Source organism: Zophobas morio, unplaced genomic scaffold, assembly GCF_036711695.1.
Source record: "Zophobas morio isolate AGI-343-1 ecotype UQ-CSIRO unplaced genomic scaffold, CSIRO_AGI_Zmor_V1 ptg000023l, whole genome shotgun sequence".
In the NCBI taxonomy this organism is placed as follows: Eukaryota; Metazoa; Arthropoda; class Insecta; order Coleoptera; family Tenebrionidae; genus Zophobas; species Zophobas morio.
Genome location: NW_026972128.1, coordinates 14,932,173 through 14,958,103, shown reverse-complemented (window position 1 = coordinate 14,958,103; position 25,931 = coordinate 14,932,173). Strand labels below are relative to the sequence as shown.

General features: G+C 31.8%; 4 protein-coding genes across 4 annotated transcripts; 2 read left to right on the top strand and 2 right to left on the bottom strand.

The window, feature by feature from the left end:
• Positions 1 to 111: 111 nt before the first annotated feature.
• LOC135134544 (dipeptidyl peptidase 3) lies at positions 112 to 4,652 on the top strand. Its single transcript, XM_064063238.1, has 7 exons — positions 112 to 218; positions 356 to 695; positions 750 to 1,043; positions 1,096 to 1,621; positions 3,516 to 3,664; positions 3,717 to 4,085; positions 4,141 to 4,652. Exons 2-7 carry the CDS (start codon positions 363 to 365, stop codon positions 4,579 to 4,581), a joined length of 2,112 nt encoding a protein of 703 aa, XP_063919308.1. The 5' UTR covers positions 112 to 218; positions 356 to 362; the 3' UTR covers positions 4,582 to 4,652.
• LOC135134036 (uncharacterized) lies at positions 4,637 to 25,854 on the top strand (the record flags this gene model as incomplete). Its single annotated transcript, XM_064062603.1, has 5 exons — positions 4,637 to 4,675; positions 19,241 to 19,379; positions 20,614 to 20,799; positions 24,845 to 25,069; positions 25,571 to 25,854. Coding segments are annotated over 5 exons (786 nt in total), but the record flags the coding sequence as incomplete, so codon positions are not given.
• LOC135133959 (WD repeat-containing protein 20) lies at positions 7,603 to 9,304 on the bottom strand. The gene has a single exon (XM_064062525.1). It carries the CDS (start codon positions 9,130 to 9,132, stop codon positions 7,777 to 7,779), a length of 1,356 nt encoding a protein of 451 aa, XP_063918595.1. The 5' UTR covers positions 9,133 to 9,304; the 3' UTR covers positions 7,603 to 7,776.
• LOC135134620 (UDP-glycosyltransferase UGT5-like) lies at positions 13,048 to 16,944 on the bottom strand. The gene is made up of 6 exons (XM_064063343.1): positions 16,731 to 16,944; positions 14,768 to 15,360; positions 14,492 to 14,714; positions 14,222 to 14,441; positions 13,970 to 14,164; positions 13,048 to 13,066 (listed from the first exon to the last, which is right to left on the bottom strand). Exons 1-6 carry the CDS (start codon positions 16,942 to 16,944, stop codon positions 13,048 to 13,050), a joined length of 1,464 nt encoding a protein of 487 aa, XP_063919413.1.
• Positions 25,855 to 25,931: the final 77 nt, after the last annotated feature.

Sequence of the window (25,931 nt, the reverse complement as noted above, 5' to 3'; positions counted from 1 at the left end):
AATAGGAGTAGTATCTAACCTACATTCACAATTTTTGTATAGGTGCATATGCAACCAGCAATATACAGTTGTTTGAAAATTTTCATACTTATTAAAAACGACAAAGACGATCAGTGTTCCCTCATCTTTATCAGTTCATCACGTTACTTGTGCTTTTTGTACACTTGTGCAACCCTCTTGCGAACCTAACCTGTAACAATTAGAACCCGTCAACCAACGTGAGTTTGTAATTTTTACTTTGTGTTAAAATCGATCATTACTTCAAATATATTTTTTATCCTTTACTCGTTGTACACTCATTGTTTTGTTACACAAATTTATTGCTCATTATTAGCATAATAATTTTTTTTTGTAGCTACAGAATGAGTGGAGAAGTGGATAAGTCTCAGTACATTTTACCATTAGATCAGCCCATCGTTTCACTCGAAGTTACGTCAGCATTTAAGGGCTTATGTGATCAGGAACAGTTATATGCTCATTATATCAGTGAAGCATCATGGGCTGGGGGATTAATTACATTCTTACAAACAAGTATAGAGTCGGGACCAATTTTTGTATTGTTACACAAACTATTCTCAGCTCAAAATCCTACAGAATTCAAGGCAGCAGCTATTGAAGCAGGTTTTACAGATGATGAAGTGAAAGCATTTTTCATTTATACTTGTGGAGTATTGAGCAATGCTGGGAATTATAAAGTAAAGTAAACATTTGTTAAACCTGTATGTACATTGCATGTTTTATCACCATAGGGATTTGGAGATTCTAAATTTATCCCAGGGATCAGTAAAGATAGATTAGAAGCACTTTTAGAAAAAAGTTCTGCTTGGACAGACATTGAACCTTTATGGTGTAAACTGAAGGATGTGATTTATGATCTTGAAGCAGGAAAAACATGTTTGGGCTATGCACCGCATGGATGTACAACCTATTTATCAAAAAACTGTACACCAGAAGATAATCAACGTGCCCAAGAATGGATGAAATCACAGCAAATAGATGCATATAATACACGCTTATTCAAAACGGTGTTTCCTGATGGGAAAGTATGTATTTTAATTACATTAACAATTTTTTTACTGATGAAATTCATCTTAGATTGATTATGAAATTCGCTTAGCTTCAGAAGAAAAGGGTGAACTGAAAAAAGAAACTTTCGGGAATATGACGTTTCGTTTAACCAAAGGAGATTATTCACCTTTAATTGGAAGAGTTGCAAAGAATTTAGAAGAAGCTGCTAAATACGCTGCTAATTCAACTCAAGCCAAAATGTTGGAATCATACGCACAATCTTTTATTACTGGTTCACTTGATGCTCACAAAGATGGCTCACGTTTTTGGATCCAAGATAAAGGGCCTGCAGTGGAAACATATATTGGGTTTATAGAAACTTACAGAGATCCTGCTGGACTCAGAGGGGAATTTGAGGGTTTTGTAGCTATTGTTAATAGAGCAATGTCTACACAATTTGCCACTTTGGTTGAACACGCAGAAGATTTTTTGCCATTGCTTCCATGGCCTAAAGGATTTGAAAAAGATACGTTTTTGAGACCTGACTTTACATCATTAGATGTTTTGACATTTGCATCCAGTGGCATTCCAGCTGGTATTAACATTCCAAATTGTAAGTGAAAGAATTTATTGATTTAATAAATTTGCACAAACTAGTTAGTGAAAGATTAAGGCAAGTCTCCAGAACAATAATTATCAACGTAAACGCCTGCCCTTGAGGTTTGCAACGCAAGGCAGGCACGCCTATGGATTACTCCGCGATATCCGGGCTATGGTAATTTTACTAATCGTCGTAGATACACAGGAATATCTATTTATCATTAAAAAAAGTATTCTTGTTAATTTGTTTTTTAACTTTACGTGGAAAGATAACTCTAAACAAATACAGTGTGTATGCTCACTGTTTACAGTTTACTTAAAAACTACGTAACTGGAATCTTTGAAATTTTGATAAGATACTAACATTGATTTAGTGATTGCAGAATAATTTTAGCTAAAAATACTAAAATTCTATATGATATGCATGCAGTGATTAGAACAATTACTTCTAAAAAGTAATGCATTACTTTAACAATTACTTTTTGCACTTTGAAAATTTTGGTGAAGACACAATTTTAGATATTTGTTGTATGGGTCCACATAAGGGTCAAGAAAAAACAAATAAATACTTCACGCAACAGGACTATACATATTTATAATTTAAATTCAATAATAACTGACATTCAAAATTTTTGTCAGCTAAGGCATGACGTTTTGTCTTAAAAAACTTAACACTAAACATCCTTAAATGTACCGTAAATATTAATCCACCGATAATTAATTACCTGCGGACGCAAATCTTTTAATCTTAAATAAACTTAAAAGTATAGCTTTAATTGCTTCTTACTTGGCACTTACAGATCAAATTTAGAAAATCTTAGAGGGTGGACACTCTCATGAAATTTTATTGTCGGATTATGAGGGGTTTAAAAGGACGGGCTCTATCGGTTACCTGTTATAGATTTAAGTGGACCAAAAAAATGGCTAAAGTTTGTTTGACCACAAATTTTAAATATTCAGCCCCTGTTTACTCAATTATTTATTAGCTTATTTTATTTTTGTAAAGCGCAATGGATTTTTTAATACAATTTCTACTAATGTACCTTTTTGAAAATTTAAAATTGATCCATAAATAGCGAAAACCGGATAATCTCATATTCATCACAATTTTAACGCTAGTTTTTTTTTTTTGACAACAAAGTTTAAAAAGACGGAAAAGCAGTCTACGTGGGGGTTTTTACGCTCATATCAACGGTGTGAAGTTAATTACGATCGGACGTATACTTTTGGCAAAAACTTGGGCAAAAGTTTATATGTATTTCCCTATGCTGGAATATGCTTTAGCTCACCCTTAAAATGATGAAGAGCTTATGTATATAATGGTTATCTGGTTTCTTAACAAATTCTATGCTAAACTCGTTTCAGATTTTAACTCCCTACTGGGTTAATCTCCTCTTTATGGGGACGAACCAGGTATAATAATCCCAGCAGGTCAGATAAACGATTCGTAGAGAAAAACAAAACAATATTTTTGAGTATTTGGGTTAAAAGTAATTGTAAAGTGACTGAATTACTAAAAAAGAGTAATTCGTTGCAATTACTCATTACTTGAAAAATAATTGAATTACAGTAATTAATTACCTGTAATTGAATTACTTCCAACCACTGTATGCATGTTATCTTGAAGTTGATTGAAAATAAAGTAAGTAAAAAAATTCCAAGTTTCATTGTTCAGCGATCCACTTCACTTTTTATTAAAATAATATTGTCCCCATGTGACAACGCAGAATTTAGAAAAAGTGAATAACCTCCATATTTCTTTGAATCATCGTGTAAGATGAGACAAGCTTTCATAATCTAACCAATATCGTTGAACTCATCTGTTGGGCAAAATGGACACGTTTTGAACCTTTCCTAGCACCTACACTATTTAATATATTTGAAACTATAAAGTCCTATTTTTGTAGACGATGACATCCGACAGAGCGAGGGCTTCAAAAATGTTTCACTAGGAAACGTCATACCAGCGAGCTATCAGATGACTGTTACTCCCTTTTTGAACCAGGCTGATGCCGAATTGGTACAAAAGTGGCGCGTAGCATCATTTAAACTACAGGTTCATTTTAATGTGCCATTTTCCTAGAACTCGTTCAGTAACAGTGTTTTAGGTGGGTCTACACGAACTACTAGGTCACGGATCTGGGAAACTTTTGCAACGCGCAGCTGATGGAGTTGTAAATTATCCTCCCTCCTTATTGGATCCTTTAACTGGAAATCCGCCAACCACTTGTTATGAACCTGGAGACACATATGACTCTCGTTTTGGGCCAATGAGTTCTTCTTATGAAGAATGTCGTGCGGAGGCAGTAGGGCTGTATTTGAGTTTAGAACCAGCTGTTTTGAAGATTTTTGGACATGAAGGTCAAGAGGCAGAAGATGTGCTCTACGTAAATTGGTTGTCTTTGGTGTGGAATGGAGTAGGTAGAGCTTTAGAAACATGGGATCCAAAGCGTGGATGGCTACAGGCACACGCTCAGGTAGATGTGTTAATGTTCTAAATAGTAAAAAACATTCATTTTGTAAATTTTGCAGGCTAGGTTCGTTTTAGCTCGAGTTTTAATACAAGCCGGAGTGGTCACCGTCACTCAACCCGACGAAAACGATTTGTTGGTAACCATGGATCGCACCGCGTTGAGAGGAGCTGGTAGAACGGCGATCGCTAATTTTCTTTTAAAACTCCAGGTCTACAAAGCTACAGCTAATATTGAGGCTGCTCAGCGGTTGTACCAACATTATTCTGAAGTTTCGGAGCCGTGGCTTCGTTGGAGAGCGATTGTGTTGGCTAATAAACAACCAAGAAAAATATTTACTCAAGCCAATACGCGTTTGGAAGGTTCGTATGTTACATTAAAAACTTACGAAGAATCGCCAGAAGGAATGATCCAGTCGTGGGTCGAACGTTTTCAAGATCCGCAGCCGCTATACGATGCTCTTCTTGAGTTAAGTGCCTCTGATGAAGGCCATTTTCAATAATTTTTGATACATTGTATTATGAATTTATGTACAATACATTTTATCATGATAAAAGATAACTCTTTTTAGAAGTGGATTATTACTTCCGCACTCGGTAAGTTGCCATACTTTACCTATTTTCTAAAGTTACTAATTGCAATTAATTGACATTGTATTGGAACAACGTCTATCGTTACTTTTAGTATTTAATTAAAGAGCGGATTGGAAGACTACTTCGCATTAGATATAAAATGCAACGATTATTACAAACTCAGTTGCATTTAGGCCAGTTTGGAAAAAAAGAATAATTGTTATCGCGTTAACTAAGATTTAGTTACTTTAATTGTCTTGAACCTTGCTGCATGTAGTTGTGACGGGAACCTATGAACCACTTGAAGGTTACCTGTTGTAGTCGCTGTTTGTTAATCACTTCCCAGAAATGTTTACTGCATCACTATGGCAAAGGTGTAATCTTACACGTAACCAAGTTAAACATAAATTATTATTCGAGAGCAGAACAAATTGTTTACTGAATTACTGAATAACAAATATGTGGTTTCAATGAGCTGAATTAATCAAATATGAAACAAAGATAAGGAGGTACCTCTCAGTTTAAAATTTATTTAGTTTTTAATTATAAAGTATTTTAATCCATCCAAGGCAGGTAAGTAATTTAAACACTTAATCCCAGTTCCTATTTTACAAATTTTAATTATTCCTGGTCGTATTATTAATTTTTTTATCACGTTTATCCTTTATGAAAATGTGTACAAGAAAAACAGGTCTCCGGTTCGCAAATTAAAAAAGAATAAACTGAAAAAATTCGTCGAAAGTTATTTCGATAGAACTCCCCTCGCCCTTGAGTACAAGTCCAGTTTTTCGAAAATCATTTGATTTTGCGAATTTATTTTTTTTAATGATAACCGTTATAAGTTAAAATAAAGATATGTATGTAATATTAAAGTAGACATAAAGAAACGTGGTACGCATTTGTTTGAAGTGAGTTTTTCCAATACAAAATTCTGTGATAACGTCATCAACATTTTTGCACAGATGTAGTGTAATACTAACAACAGCAGCGTTGTATTGCCAAATTTTCTGGAAAATGAAGTGAGTGGTTTTTAACTGCGTCACTCATTTATTGTTTTGAGTGTTCCTGTATACGTAATTCTAAAAACTATGCATCCATTGGTAAACCACAAGTAGAGTCATAATATTGTGCAGATTTGAATAGAATTTATTTGAAAAAAATTGGGATGAGTCATTAATTTTTTCGGAGGGCATAAAAGAATAAATTTTGATTAACGATTTACCAGGACTACCATAACCTAAAAAACGGTTGCAAAATTTTAGAGCATTCGGTTTTGCAGTTTCAAAGTTAAATTGCAAAATGTTATACAATTAATTTTTTTTTGCTCTCAAAAATCTGGATCTCTAATGTGAAAACGCACCACGGAGTCGTACACCGCATGTGCAGAAGTACCGTATTTTATAAAATTAAAAAAAAAATACTATTGCAAATTTTGGAATGACGTCATCCCAATAGTGATGGGGATGATCAGCCAACATTTGGTTAACGTTTCACCATCTGCACGCTATTCCTAATACACGTATAAAATTTGATAACAATTGGAATGGTCATTCTGTCTAATAAAAACTGATTCAGACGACAGACAGTCGGAAAAGTATTCTAGGGGTCTTCAAACCTCGAGAAAACATGAAAGTGGCAAGTCGCCCGATGGACTTGATTACTATACTTCCTTACCTTAGGCTCAGAAAGTCATTCATATGTATAATGCAGTCGGAAGTGATAATAAAAAGGGAGACTTATTTTTTAGTACTATAGGGGTGATGAAAGGTCGAGAAAACGTAAAAGTAGAGGGTCGGTCGACGGACTCCATTATAATACTTCCGTCGCTGACGCTCGGGAAGCAAAAAGAAGAAAGAAGACAGTAATTAGCAGAATCTTTCACAGTATTGGAAAATGGGAAAATCCTGAAGAAGAACTAGTGAGTGTAAATATACTGGAATTTACATAAACATTTACCTTATATAACACCTTCAGAATAAATATGAACGAGTGAGATTCAAATAAACAAACGAAGAGTACAACTATTATTAACACGAAAGCCACATTAATACCTTAAGGCTGGCGTCTGGTTCGGTTTAGCCCTATACTAAATACATTGAAAACATCGTCGCGGTTTCCGGAGTTGCATTTTAAAAATATGAGATATATCGCTTTAAAAAAATTATATTTCGAATTAACAAACTTCAGTTCAGGGGACCTCCATATTTATATTCATATCTAGTATGCAGTTTTTACAAAAAAAAATTATAAAGTTGAACAACTTTTACATCACATTTTAACCGGCACATTGATGCATTTTTTGACGAAGTGCTGAAGTTTTTTGCATTCTGAGATAGGAGGTCCCCTGGGGAAAAGTGTCAGCTTTCTTTTGATACCACTTATAATATTAAAAAATCCACTACTGAGGTAAATAACTCGCGAAAAGTCAAAATCTATTGAAACGAGAAATCGGCATTAAACGAGCTGTGATGCGGTAGCAGAATACAGGTTTACTTAGATTCTGACTTGGTTGGAGATTTCAGTATTTTAAAAATGCAATTCCGGAAACTACGACGATGTTTTCAATGTATTTAGTATTGGGCGAAACCGAATCAGACGCCACCCTTAAACATTTCTGTAGAAGTTTTTAATGTTTAATATTTCGTACATAAATACATTTTGTCATTTTTAAAACAATGTGGTCATTCAGTTAGGGTTCTTCATCGGTTAATAGGGGCATTTCAGTTAGTTTATGGATCAAAAGAACATAAAAGATGTGCTATCATTTTCACTTGATTTGGTATTTGAAAGAATAATAATTTAATGTGTTAAATATGATTAAAATGAATGAAAATCAATTTATTAATAAAGATATAAACCTGGTATTGGTCGCTTTTGTTAGTTACACAAAAATAATTTAAACTGCAAAACTAATATGTTAATTATTAGTAGTGAAAAATAAAAGCCATTCAAAAAATTTTAATTTGTATTTACGAATGATAAAATTACGAAAAATCACACTTATAGGTACATATTGCAAAACATATTCTACACTCATCAATCGTTACACATATTACAATATATACACTTTGATTTCTAATAGGTATAAAAGTTAGATAAAATCTAGTTACAAAAATACAACATGTTCAGGAAGGGGGTCGTGCCCACGTGTAAACATATCCATCTTGGCACGCCGTAATGATGCAATCAGGTCGAAAAACTAGTGCTGTCAACCTTTCATGAGCAATTTTTTTACAAACTAAGGGCTCTAACACTGGACACTCGTCCAGCCGAGGGCACGCTGGCGTGCCTACCAACTGTAAAGGATCTGACCTCCTTTTTACTTTTGGTTTTGAAGGTGTTAAAGCATCTTCAGGTAATTCCCACAAACAAAGTTGAGTGTCATGTCCAACAGAACCCAACCTATAACAAGATTCAGCTTCTAAGAACCAGTCAAAAGCCACTGCTGCCACCCATGACCTATGTCCTTGAGCTCGACCTACTACACGTTTTTGTTCCATCGAGTAAACCGTGACTAAATCATCTTCGCCTCCTACAGCAATCAGTCGCCCATCACCAGACCATGCAACACATAATAAACCACCAAAATATGAACGTGCTGTTCCTAAAAGTTCCATACTATCATACTGGAATACTCTTAAAAGGCCATCCTGTGAGACGATTGCTAACTGTGAACCATTTGGGCTGAAGGCCAATTCATTAATGGCGCTACCGTTGCCCAATAACCAACGAAATAGTGGATTGCGAGTTGATTTTGTTTTACATGTACTAACACTAAAGCCTTCTCCTGCTTTGAAAGGCTGATAATGTGGTGCTGCCGAGCCACAAGGTAATTCTTCATTGTATACATACAATTGACCAGAAGCATGAGCAGCTAAAAATAATGAACGACTTCCGGGAACCCACCTCAAACAAGTAACCCTACTTTTATCAATGAGCCTTTCTTCATTAAATAATTTATTAAGCTCTTTCTTTATTGGATCGATTAGCTGAATTTGACCTGTACTGAAGCCAATTAAAAGACTAACGCTTTCATTTGAGGCTGAGGCCACATTAAAATCGTGACAGGTAGGATTAGTTCCCTTATAAACTTTTTTCTCTAGTGGCTTGCTCAAATCAGCAGCCTTCTTAATGCCTTTATAGACATAAACATATAATTCTCGACCATGATTGAAACAAATTCTTTCGCCCTGGTCTGGAAGCGTAACGAGGGAAACACGTACTTGCGGTGGTGTTTGTCCCTGAGTTTGGTAGCCTACCCTATTAGGTCTTGAATATTCACTTAAAGTCATTAGTCGGTAGGTGCCTTCGCGTGTTACAAACTGGGTCTTTACGTCACCTGGTTCTCCTCCTAAAGGCCTCTCTAGAGGACGTTCTCCGGCTTCCAAAAGTGACTGACTGCATAACGTATCTGCTCTTGCCATTTTTGGGGCCAGTATACGCGAAGACATTCTACAACGAATTTTGCAATTTACACACATTTATAGTCTTCTATAGACTTCCTTCGTCATTTCCTCGATGGTACATAATTAAGTAAATCATTTTATCACATGTTTGAAGGTTTTATTGTACATCCACTATCTTTTTCGACTTTAGATCAGCAATTAATCCATAAAAAATAAGGTTAAGAAAGAAATATTATTTGAAAACTAGGGCTACCAACATGAGAAAAGTGGTGTACAAAATAACTAGAAATGTAGTTAAAGTTTCATAAACGGGAACAAATCACTTCGATACCGTACCATTCACGCTCATTGTCATTATTCATTAAAGCAATTAAACGTAATCTAGGCATCGTGTTCTTTTTCCCCTTTCATTCATACGGAGGAGCGACCGAATAAACAGGTGGAAATTTTACTTGGAAAAAAACTCAACATAATTATCGAGTTTTTTACAAGTCGATTTTTTTTTAATACAATTTTCTACAATGAAAAAACCACTTGGCAGATGGCAGTTGACCTTTGTATAAATGTCCACAATGTAACTAAGGATTTTGATCTGTAACCGTGGATTTTAGTAATTTATTTTAGAACTTTTCTGTTTGTTAATATTATTCTGACGTATTAAATTATGCACAAGCTCACTCACTGTTCAATCCTAACTTTAGGTGATTAACCCAAACTGTTGATAACAGGCTAATAACCTTAGAAAGTTGAAATAACTGGTACTCACTTATTACTAACATATTTTTCCTTGTGTTTTGTTTCAATGTGTGTCGACTTTATGTAAATAAGTTTCGTAGAGACTTTTTGGCCGTTTTCCATTCTCCAATCAAGAATCCCCCTTTTTTTTCGACTTTTTGACAAAATTTAATGAAAAATGGTCTCTCTATATTTTTGCATTTTAATTCAACGTCTCTTTTCCACCTTTGGGGTTAACCACACGCATTTTGTGATATCAAAACACAACATGGGTTCTCCATTTTGTAGAAAATCACAACTGATGACAAAATTTTAAATTTTTCCAGGGTTTTGTACTTTTTGTGCACATGTCTCATGAAAGCCAAAGGAACCGAATTTAATTGCAAAACCCTTATTATCTTCTACAAGAAATTACCATGTAAATCATGTTTTTGAGTATTGTGTTATTCAAAGAGTACTATGTACATATATTAAGAAAAAATTAAAGCCAAAGATTAAGCCCCACCCATACCTGCCCTGATCTAAATAGTAATGAAGTTTTTATTCGTTGGCAAGACCTAGGGGCAGCGAAGCCTAACTGGAAAATCCGTATTTTCTTATAAAAATTTACCATTTTAAACGTGTTTTAGGTTTCTAAGAATAAAAAAATCATCACACTTGAGGTGGGGTGGGTGGGCGGAGTTTATATTTTGCCTTTTTTATCTTAAGATACATATTATTCTTTGATCAACACGATACTTAAAACATGTTTTTAATTTCTTGTAAAGAAATAAGTATTTTACAGCTAAGCTCCGCCTCCTTGGTTCACGGTGAATAAAAAAAAACATCAGAATTGAGAAAGGGTGGGTGGGCGGGCTTATATTTTGCCTTTTTGTTTCAATCTGTGTAGACTTATTTTCACAACATGAAACTTAAAACATGTTTAAAATGGAAAATTTTTATAAGGAAATATCGATTTTGCAATTAGGCTCGGACCCTTAATTGCAAAATCCATATTTTCTTGCAAAAATGTACCATTTTAACCATGTTCTAAGTTTCTTGTTGTGAAAAGATAGCTACGTATATTAAAAAAAAGGCAAAATATAAGCCCCGCCCACCCGCCCTATCTCAATTCTGATGATTTTTTTATTCGTCATTAACCGAGGGGCGGAGGTTAATTGTAAAATCCTTACTTTTCTACTAGAAATGTTCTTAACTAATCGTGTTATATAAAGAAAACTAAGACCCGGTTTATAGAAAGCGAAATTAAAGTTAATTCGCGATTAAATGTTTTAACCTATCGCGGATTCATATTCCTCATTTTAATCCTGTGCTAAATTAATCGAGGATTAAATATTTAATTCGCTTTTCTATAAACCGACCCTTGATGTATTAATTAAAAAAGAAAACCAAAAGAGAAACCCCACCCATCCGTCTCGATCTCAAACGTGATGAATTTTTCATTGGTTGTCAGACCGAGGGGTGGAGCGTAAGTGCAAAATCGATTTTTCGGTATACAAATTTTATCATTTTAAACATGTTTTAAGTGTCTTGTTGTGAAAAGATGACTACACATATTAAGAAAAAAAGGCAACCTCAGTAATGGAACTTCAGTAGTTTTACAGTTGTAACAGAGACAGCGACAGCGTAGGAATTTCAGAGCATTTTGTAGTGTTAGGTTGCTGCCAACTTACATGTCAACTGTCAAGAAATCCCAATCTCTCACCGGAACTACTATAGTAATTTATAAATAAATAAACAAAAATTTTGCATAGAAGCAAAGTTGTAAATATATATGTAATACTGTTCTATGTAATAACATACTCTGTATTACTGAAGTTGCTACATAAAAAACGGGGTTTCAAAATTCATATCATGTAATTGAAATTTTTTTTTTTTTCAAAAATGTAAATGTAAATTAAAAAAAAAATTCTACTTGCTCAGTAATACCGAGAGACTATTTTAATATTTGTAATTTTTTGATGCCATATTTGATGTCAAATTCAAATTTTGGACACCGGTTCAGTAACTGCCATTTTTTAATTGGCTTTTAGGCGTGCTCATGTTAAAATTGACAACTGTGAACTGACATGCTAACATTGCTGCCAATTATTATGAATTGCCAACCCAAAATTTGTTTCAGTCATTGATAGTTAGTAATCTGGTATTTTAAATAATTTATAATGTTCTATGTATTACTAGAATAACTGTGGCCTGCGTACAATTCGCATTAGAACACATTATTTTTCACCCTCTGGAACCTACTGTATAAATTTTAAGTTTCTAGTTTCAGTAGTTTAGGGTCTGCATTGATGAATCAGTCAGTCTGTCAATCAAGATAAACACTTTTATATGTTTCGAACCACCGTGGTTTCGAAGATCGTGCATGTAATAAATTTTAGGCGTCAAAACATTTGAAAATAACAAATTTTTCAATTTTCAGTATAGTTCTGAAACTGGTGGAAATATAAAAAGAACATTATATTAATTGCTATAAAATATAAATTTGTAATAATTATTTAAAATTTACAATACAACTTAATAGAGATTTTTTGATTATTTTCTAAACATAAACAATTTTTTTTAATACATGAATAAATTAACATTAGTAGACCAATGCGTAAAATAAAATAGGAATTTCCAAAATTTTAAATAAGTTACAAAAAGTTGCTTGCAATGGGTAGGTACTTGAATTGAAATGAACTGGGCTTATAATAATTTATTCGACCAGTAAAATAAACTGGTTTTGGTTACTTGAAAAGAGAACAAAACAGAGGAACGTTTTTAAACCCATTACAGATATTTTTAATAAATACTTATATTACAAAAAACTATGTATTTTGTTTCACATTAAAAAGTGTATCTGTACAATTAATAATTAATACTTACGTAAATGGAGAAAAATAACGTGAACATTGTGAATATGAGAATATGATCTACGCTCTCAGCTTGATAAAAATTATTTCATGAAGGACATGGAAGACTGCAAAATGTCGATATTTTATTTGTTGAGGATTTTGTTAATTCTAGGAGGTGTTCATACTGTACTTTGTACGATGTAACGTCATCAGTAATTGGTGTAGTTTATATACACATATATATTTAAAATACATTTTCTGTTCTTATGTATCATTAAAATTTATTTTTAGTTATACTTAATTTTTTAATTTGACAGAATAAGTGAGGCAGAGAGAGAGAAAAAAGAGCAAGAGAGAGAGAGAGAGAGAGAGAGAGATAAAAAAAATATAACGGAAGAATTTCACGACAAGTTGTAACCTATTGACTAAGTTCAGTTCTGCAAGGCCACCAAAGAAAAAATATTTTAACGAGAGAACAAATTTTATAAATAATTGAAAAAACTGACCTCTAGTGGAATCCTAATGTATATTAAATAACTGGTTATACAAGATAATTACTCACAGTTTTCCTTTACGTCAGAATTTCGGGTTTTCACACAATTAAATGAGTAATTGTGTTCTTATAGTAATAAGAAAAAACTTTGGATATTAATCTTCATTTGTAATTTAAAATTTTCAAAAATAAAAGGTAAGGTATTAATTGTTACAAAATTCGCCGGTCTATTAAACAGATTTTTTTTATTTTTCTTGTTAGTAATTCAATGACAAATCAATTTTTAAATGTGGTTATCTAATATTTAACATAATTGGTTTAATTTTTGTCCGAAAAAGAAAGCTAAAGTTTTGATCTAAAAATTTAATTATTGATTATTTGCGCTAATTATTCTCATTTTTTTTTTTTTAATGGACGAACATATTTTATTAATAAAATTTAATCAAATATTTACTCATAAGTCAAATTTAAAATAGTGTTAAAATATTATTTGATTAGACAATTAACATAATAAATATCATAAATGTTAATAGAATTTAGTGTCAAATCCAACAAATTTTTGCATAATAAATTGTTCTAGGGGGGCAACAAAGGTTGGATATCTGTTGCTCATTAAGCTGATGAGGTTGACAGCACCTTAAAAAATGCTCCTAATTCTGAAACCAAAATCGGTGCTTCTATTTTTTGTAAAATAATGATATGTTCAAGTAAAACTTATTTTATTAAAAGAAATATTGTTTAATATGCTTCATATTTTTACGAAACTTTAGTTTTTTTAAGATTTGATGATTTATACAAAAATTTGAAAATGTAGTAAAACGCACAATTAAAAATAATAAAGAATAACAAGAACGGAAGAGAAAAAAATAAAATGATATCTAAATTCCCCACATCTATTAAATTCATGTCCCTCGTTGATAAATTAAAATGTTTTGCGGTTTTAAATTTTAATATGTATTCCATCCAATAGACAACGGTTTCTAGAGGAGTATTTATTCGATGTTTATATAAAACTGACAAGTTTTTCACTTTCTCGCTGTACCTAAAATATTGTGTTATCATTAATTATTTAATTATTTATAATGGATTAATAACTTACGATTTGTTGTTCAATACTTCTTGTATCACATTGTAAAAATTATCTTCAGTAATATCTTCAAATTCAAGTTTTAACCCAATACCTTTTGCAACAAAATTTCCAATATTTTGTAACTGATCCAAAAAGAAAGGAATTCCTATTACCGGCACTCCGTTGTAAACAATTTCATGTGAACTTAACAATCCTCCGTGTGTTATAAAAAGAACAGTGTTTTTATGGGCTAAAAATAGGAAAATAAAAGCCATAGTTCCTTTTCAAAAATTTGTTTACCAAGAATATCGTTCTGAGGTACCCATTTCCTGATGTGGACATTTTTAGAAATGTGTGAAATCTTGTCGTGCCCGAATTTCCAAATTATATCTTGCTTCAATTTAGAAAACGTCTTTAAAATAGCTTGAATTTTGTCATCGCCTAAATCTTGACAACGTACATTTGAACCTAGTGAAAATAATATTACTCCGTGTTTTGATTCGTCTAAAATTGCTTTGAGGTCCTAGAAACAAAGTATAGTAGAAAAATTAAAAAAAAACTTAGAAAAATTAGCACCTCTGGCAAAGGTTTTGGCTGTACATGTAGTCCTCCAATAGGAATTATATTAGGGGGCAAAGCTTCGACATAATTGAAGACAGGATTGTGATTAGTTAACATTAAACTTACATTTCGTTCAATCTCCTTAATGGTAAAATTCAGCTTACCAAAATGAGACTCGGCTAATTCTTGTTGACGTGGTATTAAATAGATTTCTCTTGTAATTTCAAGCAAAATGTTGAAAAATGTAGTTTTTATCTTTTGCCAAAAAGTCATGTGATCCGTATGCGTATGCGTCATAAATGGGATGTAACTTTGCCAGACATTTTTGAAAGTATTTGGTTGGTTCAAAAAAGGATTTATGTATATTACAGGCGGTCTACCGAACTTGTCTATTAATGGAAACAAACACTGTCCATTGTTAATATCCCATATAATTAAGTCAAATTTGAAACCACTAGGGTATTCGATTATTTTTTGCAAACCCTGCGTTTCAAAATCCATCATACACGTAAGCTCAGTGTACGACCATAGAGATTTGATTGTCTCCCAGTCGGACATATCTTTCATTTTCATCAGGTCAAAACTCTTCCTCATTTGGTTGTATACTCCTGTAAATCGAAATTTAAAATATTTGGATGAGTAATCAAAGGATGCTGATTTCCTTCACAGTGATGCGTTAAAATGATAAAACTATGATATAGGGGTAATAAATTTCAAGTTTCATAGAAGATCGAGTATCCCCTCTTTTGAAAGCATCAACGATTTCAAAGTTATAATGAGGGGTTATGTAGAGGTCACTATACTCTATTGGGTCATCTTCACAATTATTTGTGAAATAATTTTTAATTTGCTTGGTTATTTCACACATAACTAATTTCTTTATTAGGGTTAACGAGGTACAATATAGGAAAATAGATTTTTAAATTATTTAAAAATAACAACGCAAAAATATCGTCTTTAAACAGATAGTTACATACAAATTTGACAGATGATATTGAGTCATTTATTGAATCGGTAAGATTAACACGTATCGAGTGTTATGACGTCATACACAAAAAAGTAGAGTTGAATGCATTTAATATCAAATCATTTAAAAGTTTATAATTTCAGAAAAATGCCTTAATCGTCTATTAAATTTGAAAAAAACCAGCTGAACCTGATTCGTACGTCACCCGGTATCTAACTCCAGTTTTACATTTTAATTTGAGTGATAAATTTTTGCTAAGTGAACCACACGCTATAATTATATTGCTGAACACATAAAAAAGCAATTTCCAACAAGGAACTTTGCTTTATTACGAGTATGTGATTATTATTTTAATAGATATCCTAGGTAAGTGCGTAAATAAATTGGTATTCAAAATACATTTATTTTATTATCAAAGGTCAATATATGGAATTTTACACATACACAGACTCTAATCACCTCAAACTTTTTTATAATATTCATCTGGAGTACTAGAATTCGAAATATCTGTATATTAGAACATTATTTAATAAAGACTTTTAGTCTGTCAGAAAATTCTATTTTCCAGCAAATTATTTTATGAATAGCCGTGAGAAATGACCCTGAAAGAATATTTGAATGTATACGTCCTTTACAGTAGTGACAACGACATTTAGAAAACACTGAAATATTGAAAGATTAAAAAAAAAGGTTACTTATGTAAGATTTTAAAAAATATGTTCCAGAAACATCTAAATAAAACTTGGTTGCAATATTTAGGTATTCCGAATTACAGAAACTTGTCTTCATAGATGAAAAATTTAAAATAGAGGGATAGGAAACAGCCTGTATATATATAAAGGATGTTTCACCAACTCAGATTGTTACATATATTTATTTCAGTAACTGAATATACTTTCGTAGATTTTTATTGCTTTAATTTTGACCACCTCTATAATTAATGTTATGTTGTTGGTCCTTTAAAAGTGGAAATACACTTACTCCATAATGCATCAGTTTCAATGAACTCACCTTCCATAACAATATGTGTATAATTTGGATGTCCATGTTTGTCTTCGTCATGGCCCAATAATGTAATATTGTGTCCCCTTTCCGCTAATTCTAATAAATATACATCGTGAAATAAGTGGTGACTGGGAGAGAGCAATGTAGTAATTGCCAAAATATTGGCTCCATGAGCAAAATGAATATGCAAAATTACGAATATTGTAAAAAATAAAATCATAACCGTTCGTAATAAGATCTTTTCGGTTTAAAAGTGGTAGTTGAACTGTGGAACCATTGCGTGTAACGAAGTTTTGGATACAAGTAATAATCTCAAATCATATACTAACAAGATAATTAACTAAACATTGAAGTGATATAGGGGAAATGGGAATCTAACCAGTTAGATCGTTTAATTTCAAATTCCTCTGTTAAAACGTATTAGTACAACGATACAACAACGTTAGTAGCTGGAGTTTGTTTTTAGTGAGATATAAATATGTATTTGTTCAACAATTTAAAACACTGATAAAAAGCTAACAAAATGTTGAATTACGTAGGTAATAAGTTGTTTAAATCGTAAATTTAAACAATATTTTTACTTCCCAAGCGTAAACAAAGGAAGTATTGTAAGCTAGTCCGTCGGCCGACTTTCTACTTGTACATTTTCTCGACCTTTCATGACCCCTAGAAGACGAAGAAATAGGTCTCCCGTTTCCATCTGTCCGTCTGTCTGTCCGTCTATCCGTCTGTCCATCTGTCCGTCTGTCCGTCTGTCTGCCGTCCCGGATTTTTATTAGACAGATAACCTCCGAAAGTCCTGTACCGATTGTTGTGAAATTTTGGATTTATATTAGGAATATCATATAGATGGTAAAACGCTAACCAAAATTTGCCTAATCACCCCACCAATAATGTGATGACGTTACTTCAAAATTGTACATAGTAAATGGGTTTTAAATTGTATAAAATAACATAGACCTACACATGTAATTTATTTTTTAAACAACATTTTGCAATTTAATTTGGAATCTGCAAAACCGAATGAAATCTTGTAAATGATTTACAGTTATGATATGCATGATAAATTTTTATTCAAAATATATTTACTTGCCCCCTCCAAAAAATTGATGACGTCACCTCAAAAGTTTGCCAAATAAATCCCATCTAAAATGTACAAAATATGATGAGTCTGTACTTGTGATTGACCATTCCATTCATATTTTTTGGATTTGCATATACAGGGTGACTCAAAAAAAAATTGATGAATGCGTGAATTTATGTTATTGATCAGGAACTACAAAACCGAATAATTTGAAATCTTGGAGATGTTTTACAGTTATCATAGGTATGGTAAGTTTTTAGTCAAAATATATTTCCTCATCCCCCCTAAAAAATTGATGACGTCACCTCAAAATTCTGACAAATCTATGTCCATGAAACTGATTTCGAAGAAAAATATTTTGCCGACGAGATGTACGAGAAAGCTAAAGAGAAGTAGGAGACTGTGGTTGCAAAATTTAAAGAAAAAATCCAATCACCATCCACCCATCAACATGAGAAACCGAACATCCAACTACCCCAAATTAAACTTCCAATTTTTAGCGGAAAATATACTGAGTGACAAAATTAAAAGAATACCAAGAAGGAGTCATGATTTTGTAATGAAATTTTATACACAGTGTAGGAGTTGTCAGTATAAGAATTGATTAGAATTTCAGTGTTATCGGTCCAGTAAATTTAAGAAACAAATTTTTTCGTAGGGGTTATCATAAAAAGCATGAAATTCGCAAAATAAGATTATATAATTTTGTCTTAATAACTTTAGACCAATTTTTTTCTGTTATTACCAAACTCTATATTGATTAATAAATTAAATATTTACATGAAATCATGTCGATTTTCAAAATTTATGTGAAATCAAGAATTTTATTAATGCTGTTAGGAAATAAACTCCTGTGCCGCCTCGGTACGACGCCTATAGGTTCTAGTATGTACGGTGATGATGACTCATCGTCGATGACGCGGCCGGATGGCGTTCGGTACAGAAAAGCCTCGAAGCGCACCTCACGATTGGTATTCCAGAAAGATCCCGATCGCCGCACTTCTGGAAGGAAGTATGGGTTTAAATAGAGGCCACCTTCGGGAACGAATTATTATGCAATTGATTGAGTTAGAAAAAAATCGAACGAATTCAGTTGCGCCGGAATTATTTTGTACATAGTCGCTGTGTAATCAGTCGTGTAAATTCGAGTTATTAAGAAATAAATATTATTATGTACACGTGTAGGGATTTTTTTGTTTTCTATAAATACTATTGCCGTGTTATTTATTTTTTATCCAACTGTTAATTGCTGTATTTAGTAATTTACGATGCAAAGAGCACCATTAATAATTTAAAAAATAGAATTTACGTGTGTATCACGAGTGCATATAAATATATAAGCTGTGCATATTCAAGTTCTACAATCAACGTTCTAAAAATCATGGATAAATATGTGTGTATTTCTTTTATATTATTAATATTTTGGGTCCAGTTTACGATTCAAGAAGAATATGACATTCCAGATAGTATTAACATAGATGATATACTTAAAAATGATCGCTTAACTATGAATTACATTAAATGTATGTTAGACCAAGGAAAATGTACACCGGAAGGGGATAAACTACGAAGTAAGTACTTTAGTTATGTTATACATATAAGGTATCGAAACACCAACTTATGTTATCTGTTGTTTGTAATTATTTGAATATTTGAGCTTCATCTGTAATATGTTAGTAAATTTTTAAACTTCTCTATGTTAGTACATTCGTGCAAAATATTTCCGTCCAATTTCTAAAAACTAATTACGTGTCGTTTATTTCACTACCTAATTTTCTAAAAATTCTGTTGTAAATAGTTCTTAAAACTGCTTTCAGAACATTCATTAGCTCAACTGTTTATTTATTTCAATAGTGATTCATTTTAAGCACGGTAATAAACATGGTCATTAACTATTGTTTTTATATAGGAGTAATATTTATATAATATTTTATCATAGTAATATTATACAATACGATATGTACTAAGATATCGAGATAAAGTGCTAAATTATTAAAATTTAAAGTGTACATATATACCTACACATTTCAAAAATCTAAATAAATCTAACTTTTATTAAAAAGTAGTTCAGACTGAAATTAGATGACGCCACAATAATACCAGCTTTAATATTGGTTTAACATTGTACCTGCAAACATTTTTAAAGCTTTTTAAAGAAAGAATAAATAATTAGTAAAAACCAGTAACACTCGGTACACTATGTCATCTCAGTATTTCATCTCGTCAAGACTTCCCTTGACTATAGATAAAATTTTAATTCGGATTTCCACCAAACAGATGAAAACAGGTTTCAAAGTCTTCAGAAATATGATCTAATTTCATCCAAGTTTTTTTTTGGCACTGGAACTTGTTACTGTCTCAAGTTTTTTAAACTAAAACGCAATTACAGTGTCGCTATGGTCCCACTTTGACTCGATATGTAATGTGTGTAGTTGGTCAAAACAAGAGTAGTCAATATTTTTCTTGAAGTGATTGATTCTTGACAAGAAAAACAAAACTAATAAGTTAATAACTTATAACGTAAAATCGAAAATGTATGTAAAATTGTCGTCAAAATATGTAAATCAGCAAATTTAAAATTTTATACACTGTTGTGTAATTAGTGTCAGCAGTCACCGTCAGTTTAATAGATCAAATTAGTGCTTTAGTCAAGCACTCAAGACTTTGACAACAATTTTGTCATACATTTATGAAAAAAAAATTACCAACATTTCGTTCTCACTGCCAGCAAAACCTTAGTTAATAAACTTTGTAATTAAAAAATAATATGATTTATATTGTCTAACCAGAAATTTGTGATTTTAGGAACAATTCCAGAAGCATTGCAGAATGACTGTGCAAAATGTAACGATAAAGTTAAAAATAATATTAAGAAGGTAATCAAACATATTTCTGAAAATAAGCCTGATAGCTGGAATGAACTACTTGCTAAATACGATCCTACTGGAGAATACAAAAAAAGGAACCAACATATAGCTGACGAAGCAGGATTAAAAATTTAATATTTGCGATGAGATATGCTACACGTGTTCTGTAGAGACGTATAAAATATGTATAAATAGCTCTTGATCATCAATAAATTGTTGTTTTTATTGTACTAAATAAATCATTCAGTGCAGACAGACGGTTGAAAAATAAAATTACACTGCTTATCTGGATAAGCATAAAAATGTTATCTAATTTCTGTAAGAATTAATACCGCAAGTAGATGAAAAATGGTAAACAATTGACTCACGTTAGAAAATTATTAGGATTATATAATATCATTGTTTGAATACATCAGAAATGTATTTAACAACTGATATGTTCTTTCCAATAACATCCCGTTCTACAAAGTGTATAAGTAAGTTTCGTCATCGTACTTGCACTTGCATCTTTTTGTCTTAATCTTGCTTTTTATTACCTCTCTTGTCTAAATATTTACACTTCGTTGCCTGTGTAGGAAAATTTTCTCTTTAGTATTTTAACCCAGCTCTAGAACAGCTTTGTTAAAGGATTTTTAATATACCTATGTATAGGTAGAATAAAAAAAAACTTGCAAGGATGAATGACAATAAAGCTGAAATAATGTTTCTTAATATAAAATATAATTGCCAAAGAAACTTACTGAATGATCCTAGAAAATTTGGAAATGTTCAGATGAATAATGTGCTACATATAGCATTTGTATCAGGTAATGCTTGGTACGTGATATAAAAAAAGATAAGATTTTTATTACAACCGTCACTATATTTAAAATATGAATTACACTTTTCTATCTAGGGTAGAGTTGTTCATTGGATTACTTGTTCTTAAATTTGAGATGTCGAGATGTGCTATTTTGAAGTATTGATTTTCGTGGGTTTTTCACAGACATTCTTATTTGCTGTCTGTGGATGAATCAATACGTTTCACATTTTAGGTTGAACAGCCCCAGAAATGGGGTGAGTAGTTATCAGTTTTTTATTTCTATATTTGAAAATAACTGAAATTCGATCAACTGCTTCTTATTAATATTTGAGTCCTTACGAGCTCACTGTGTTTTATATCCACGGCATGTTTACTTTCGTATACGGTGTGAATTTTTAAATTTCTGATTTAGTTGGCCATTATGTGTACGTCAGCAGTACAATTGAAACGGCTGACGTGCACGTCATGAGCAACTAGAACAGGAATTTAAAAAAAATCGCTCGATATAATTTTGACGATGACCATCAAATGTTTGAAGGACAGTCGGACCAACACGTTTAATGAAATCAGTGTCGTGCAAAGAGTGCAAATTCTCATGAACGCTAGCGCGTCAGTGGACATAACTAACTATTAAAATTTCTTGCAGATTTGTAACTACAAAGAACTCTCAAGAAACTGTTATAATTAATTCTAGTGGTAAAAATCAATCCATTGATAAAATAAAATATTCATCGACCACAAAAACTTTGTAGCTGGATCGTTTTAAGCAAATTGCCTCTGGCAAGTGATAAGGGTTCTAGGCCAGGTCAAACGGGGTCAAAGTGGCGTGGAACCCCCACGATATAATAACAGTCCATACGTACTTTCTGATCTAAGCTGTAAAATTTTATTGTGTGGTCTACAATTTTTTAAAAATATGCATGTATGTCAAAATAAGGTACAGTAACTAAAATTATATGTATGTAAATGTAAGATAATTTCATGAAGTTTTTGGTGGAGGTGAACAGACAAGTTTGAATTACATCTACATATAGAATTATTTAAAACCACACGTTCACAACAATTAGTCCAGTATTTGTCTGTCTAATAAAATGGCCAAGACCACAATGAGAAGCTAGCATTTTCGTTTCTACAAAGTGTGAAGCGTCGAAAAAATATTAAACTAGACTACACTAGAAAAGGTAACTAGTTTCTCTAGTAAATTTCAATCGTATAAAGGGTGACTAATATTTAATTTGCAATAGGAATGACATTACAAAAAGGACAACGTCATTAAGTCTTTTGTTAATTAAGGTATTATAGAAAATTTCGATGTAGCTTTGTACAGGAAAATCACGTTATTGGAACATTAATTACAAAACACCTAAGAAATATCAGCAAATGAGCAAAGTAAACAAAGTAAAAAACAAACTACCAAGGAAATAGATCACCTAAAAAGGCAGTTTAAATGATAGCAACGGACATTGCAAAAAGGAATAAGACAAAGATTGAATGGCAAATTTGAATTCTAAAAATAACGCTGCCAATTAACTCCAAATGATAAATTCCAAGGTAAGCTAGCTGAATTTTACAACGAATTTCATTTTACGAAACACACAAAAACTGGAGAGACAAGCAATGCTCCACTAAAAATAAAAGAGTTCTTCTTTCGTCATAGGGACATGGAAAAAAATAAGTTTCGATCAACAAAAAACATCCTCTTAGTGGCGCCAACCCATCAAACTGTTTCTCTCATCAGCTGATACAACCGGGATGAAAAATATCAATTTAAAAATAATTTTGGAAAAAAAATATACGAGGTGTATTCCAAAACAATTAATCACGTCCATTAGAATGCACTTATACTAACAACAATGAGATACTCGTAGTTTAACGAAGTTGTAGATACTGAAAAACACAACTAAAGCGATAATTTATAACGACGTCTTAATTAGGCGGTTACACACGGTGATCTCATGTAAGTTTTACGATCAGTAATTTCTGTCTGAGATAAATCTTTTTTTCCACAAAAATATAAACCATTACGTTTTAGATATCTAAACGTGGTAAGTTGTCTGAAACCCTTATTTTTACAATATTTATTACATTTATTTGCTTTTTAAATGAATAATCGAATATAAAAATTCCTGTTTGACTAAAATAAATATTATAATTCGGCTTTACAAATTTCAAGGCAAAAATAAACTCAAATAAGTATAATAAGAATCAACAAGGTTATAGGAGGAATGGTCGAAGTTACAAAATGAAAGTTTGGGAACAACTGATGTTGTTACCCAATAGCCAGTGACGTTCAATGATATTTTTTGTTATTTAATTCGCAGTGTTTAATTTTTTATATTTTATCAAGTAAAATTCTGAAATTTGAAGACACCAATAATAGTCGTCAAACTTTGATCTTACACATTAAAATGTTCCACTGTTCATCAGGCAAGGTTACTGCATTAATTCTGCAAAATCGTTATCAATAACAATGACCAATTATGTACGTTTATATGCTAATATATAACCATGTCGCTTAGAATAAACTGTTTTTTATTTTCAATAAAACGACTTAGAATGCATTATCAGTCTCATCATCAGTACATAGTTAATATTTATGCCACGGACGTGGAAACTCGTAGGACAAACTTCTTGCAGCCATTATAAACAGGTTTAACGCAGTTTAACGTAATTTGTAAAGTACAATACATTTCTAACAAGTGATAATAAATTTGCAAACGTTTGTGACTTCACCACTTTGTCACTGGAATAATAATTGTCTGTTCACAAATATAAGCATAAAGTGTTTATTTTTACTTCTACATAACGTTTAAATGGTAAAGTTCTGGGAAATATTGAATAACAATTTTCCAATGGAAGATTCTGTCGACATACATTGCTTTTATTACAATGTTAATATTGACGTATTAAATTTCTGTTAAAATGAATAACTGCACTAAAAAATTAAAATCGGTTACGACGTAATACAGGAGCATTCGAAAAAAAACCTTGAATATTTAAATTCGTGTAAACGAGACTTTTGATAAAAATGGCAATTATTATTTAAGTGTTTCTATATTCCACCTTAAATGGCTCCTCAATTTGTGTTAATGAATGCATTTATGTACATTGTTTCACGAATTTTGGCACAACAACTTAATTTACTTATTACATCTTTCCTGTAATTACGATAAGCATAATTATTTTATAGTGTAAAAATTTTAAAACACACCATAACCCATCCTTTTGTTAGCTATAATTACATAGATGCTGTTTTAATAATTTAAGTTTGCGTCAGAATAAAAAACATCGTATGTGATTTCTTAGGCGACAAGGACCGAAAAAAACCTCTAGCTTATGACACCCATTGTGTTGATGTATAAATAAGGTTCCACTTCTCCACTTCTAAGCAGTTCTAAAATAGTATTCATCATGATTCCAACACTAATCTTAGTTCTTGCCTGCATACATGCTGCAGTTTTAGAAGAGCAGTATGTCATTCCTGACAACATCGACGTCGACGAAATTCTTAAAAATGACCGTTTATTGAAAAATTATGCGAACTGTGTTTTGGAAAAAGGAAGTTGCACCCCCGAAGGAGAACGTCTTAAAAGTAAGTTTTTTTAATTTCATCTATATTGTTTTTCAAATCTTATAGATGTATAATCCATATATTAAAATTATAATTTTTACTTAAAAAAATAATACTGTCATACTGTGTAGGACCAAAAACTAAAATGATGTTACTACTTACTTGTTAATCATTATTACAACAAATGGATAGTTTTTGGGCTTACCTTCTAAGAAAAATTTTTGTTAATGTATTACTTTAGTAAAAATGGATGTTAAGAAGTTAAAATTAAAAAATAGAGAAAAAACGTATATTATGCAACAGGTAAGTTTTTTACTCTGTTTCACATTGGTGGGCACGCCTAATAGTAAATTTCTCTTATTTACCTCCCATGTAAGGTACTTTTTTATTTAATTAAAAAGACAAAATATAAAAATAATGTTATGATTAATAACACCTTTCTAAATAGATCGATAATAATTATTGCAAACATCTTAATTATTATTATTATTCGAACTAATTAGTCTGTATTTATTTTTACAGAAGCCATTCCGGAAGCATTGCAGAACGAATGTGCAAAATGTAACGATGATGTAAGACAAAAGGCAAGGAAAATAATTCACCAAATCATAGAAAAACACCCGGATTTGTGGAAACAACTTGAGGCTAAGTATGACCCTAACGGCGACTACAAAAAGAAATACAAAGAGCTTATTGAAAAAGAAGGACTGCAAATTTAAGGTTTAGTCAATTGTTATAACAAAACCAAATGCTGTTGTAAATGATTACGTTTAATAAATACCTGTGTTAGTATTTGAAATAAAAAATATTTTGTTTAATAACATAAAAAATCAGTAATAAAATGTCTGAACAGAAGGCAAACAAATTAACCAAAAAACGGAAA

Bases quoted from the DNA above. Each gene is read 5' to 3' on its own strand.
- LOC135134544 (XM_064063238.1), top strand. From the start codon at position 363: ATGAGTGGAGAAGTGGATAAGTCTCAGTACATTTTACCATTAGATCAG. The intron at 696-749 runs GTAAAGTAAACA...TTATCACCATAG, and splicing joins GCAATGCTGGGAATTATAAA to GGATTTGGAGATTCTAAATT. The intron at 3,665-3,716 runs GTTCATTTTAAT...ACAGTGTTTTAG, and splicing joins TAGCATCATTTAAACTACAG to GTGGGTCTACACGAACTACT.
- LOC135133959 (XM_064062525.1), bottom strand. From the start codon at position 9,132: ATGTGTGTAAATTGCAAAATTCGTTGTAGAATGTCTTCGCGTATACTG.
- LOC135134620 (XM_064063343.1), bottom strand. From the start codon at position 16,944: ATGATTTTATTTTTTACAATATTCGTAATTTTGCATATTCATTTTGCT. The intron at 14,715-14,767 runs GTGCTAATTTTT...CTTTGTTTCTAG, and splicing joins AGCCAAAACCTTTGCCAGAG to GACCTCAAAGCAATTTTAGA. The intron at 14,165-14,221 runs GTAAGTTATTAA...ACAATATTTTAG, and splicing joins GAAGTATTGAACAACAAATC to GTACAGCGAGAAAGTGAAAA.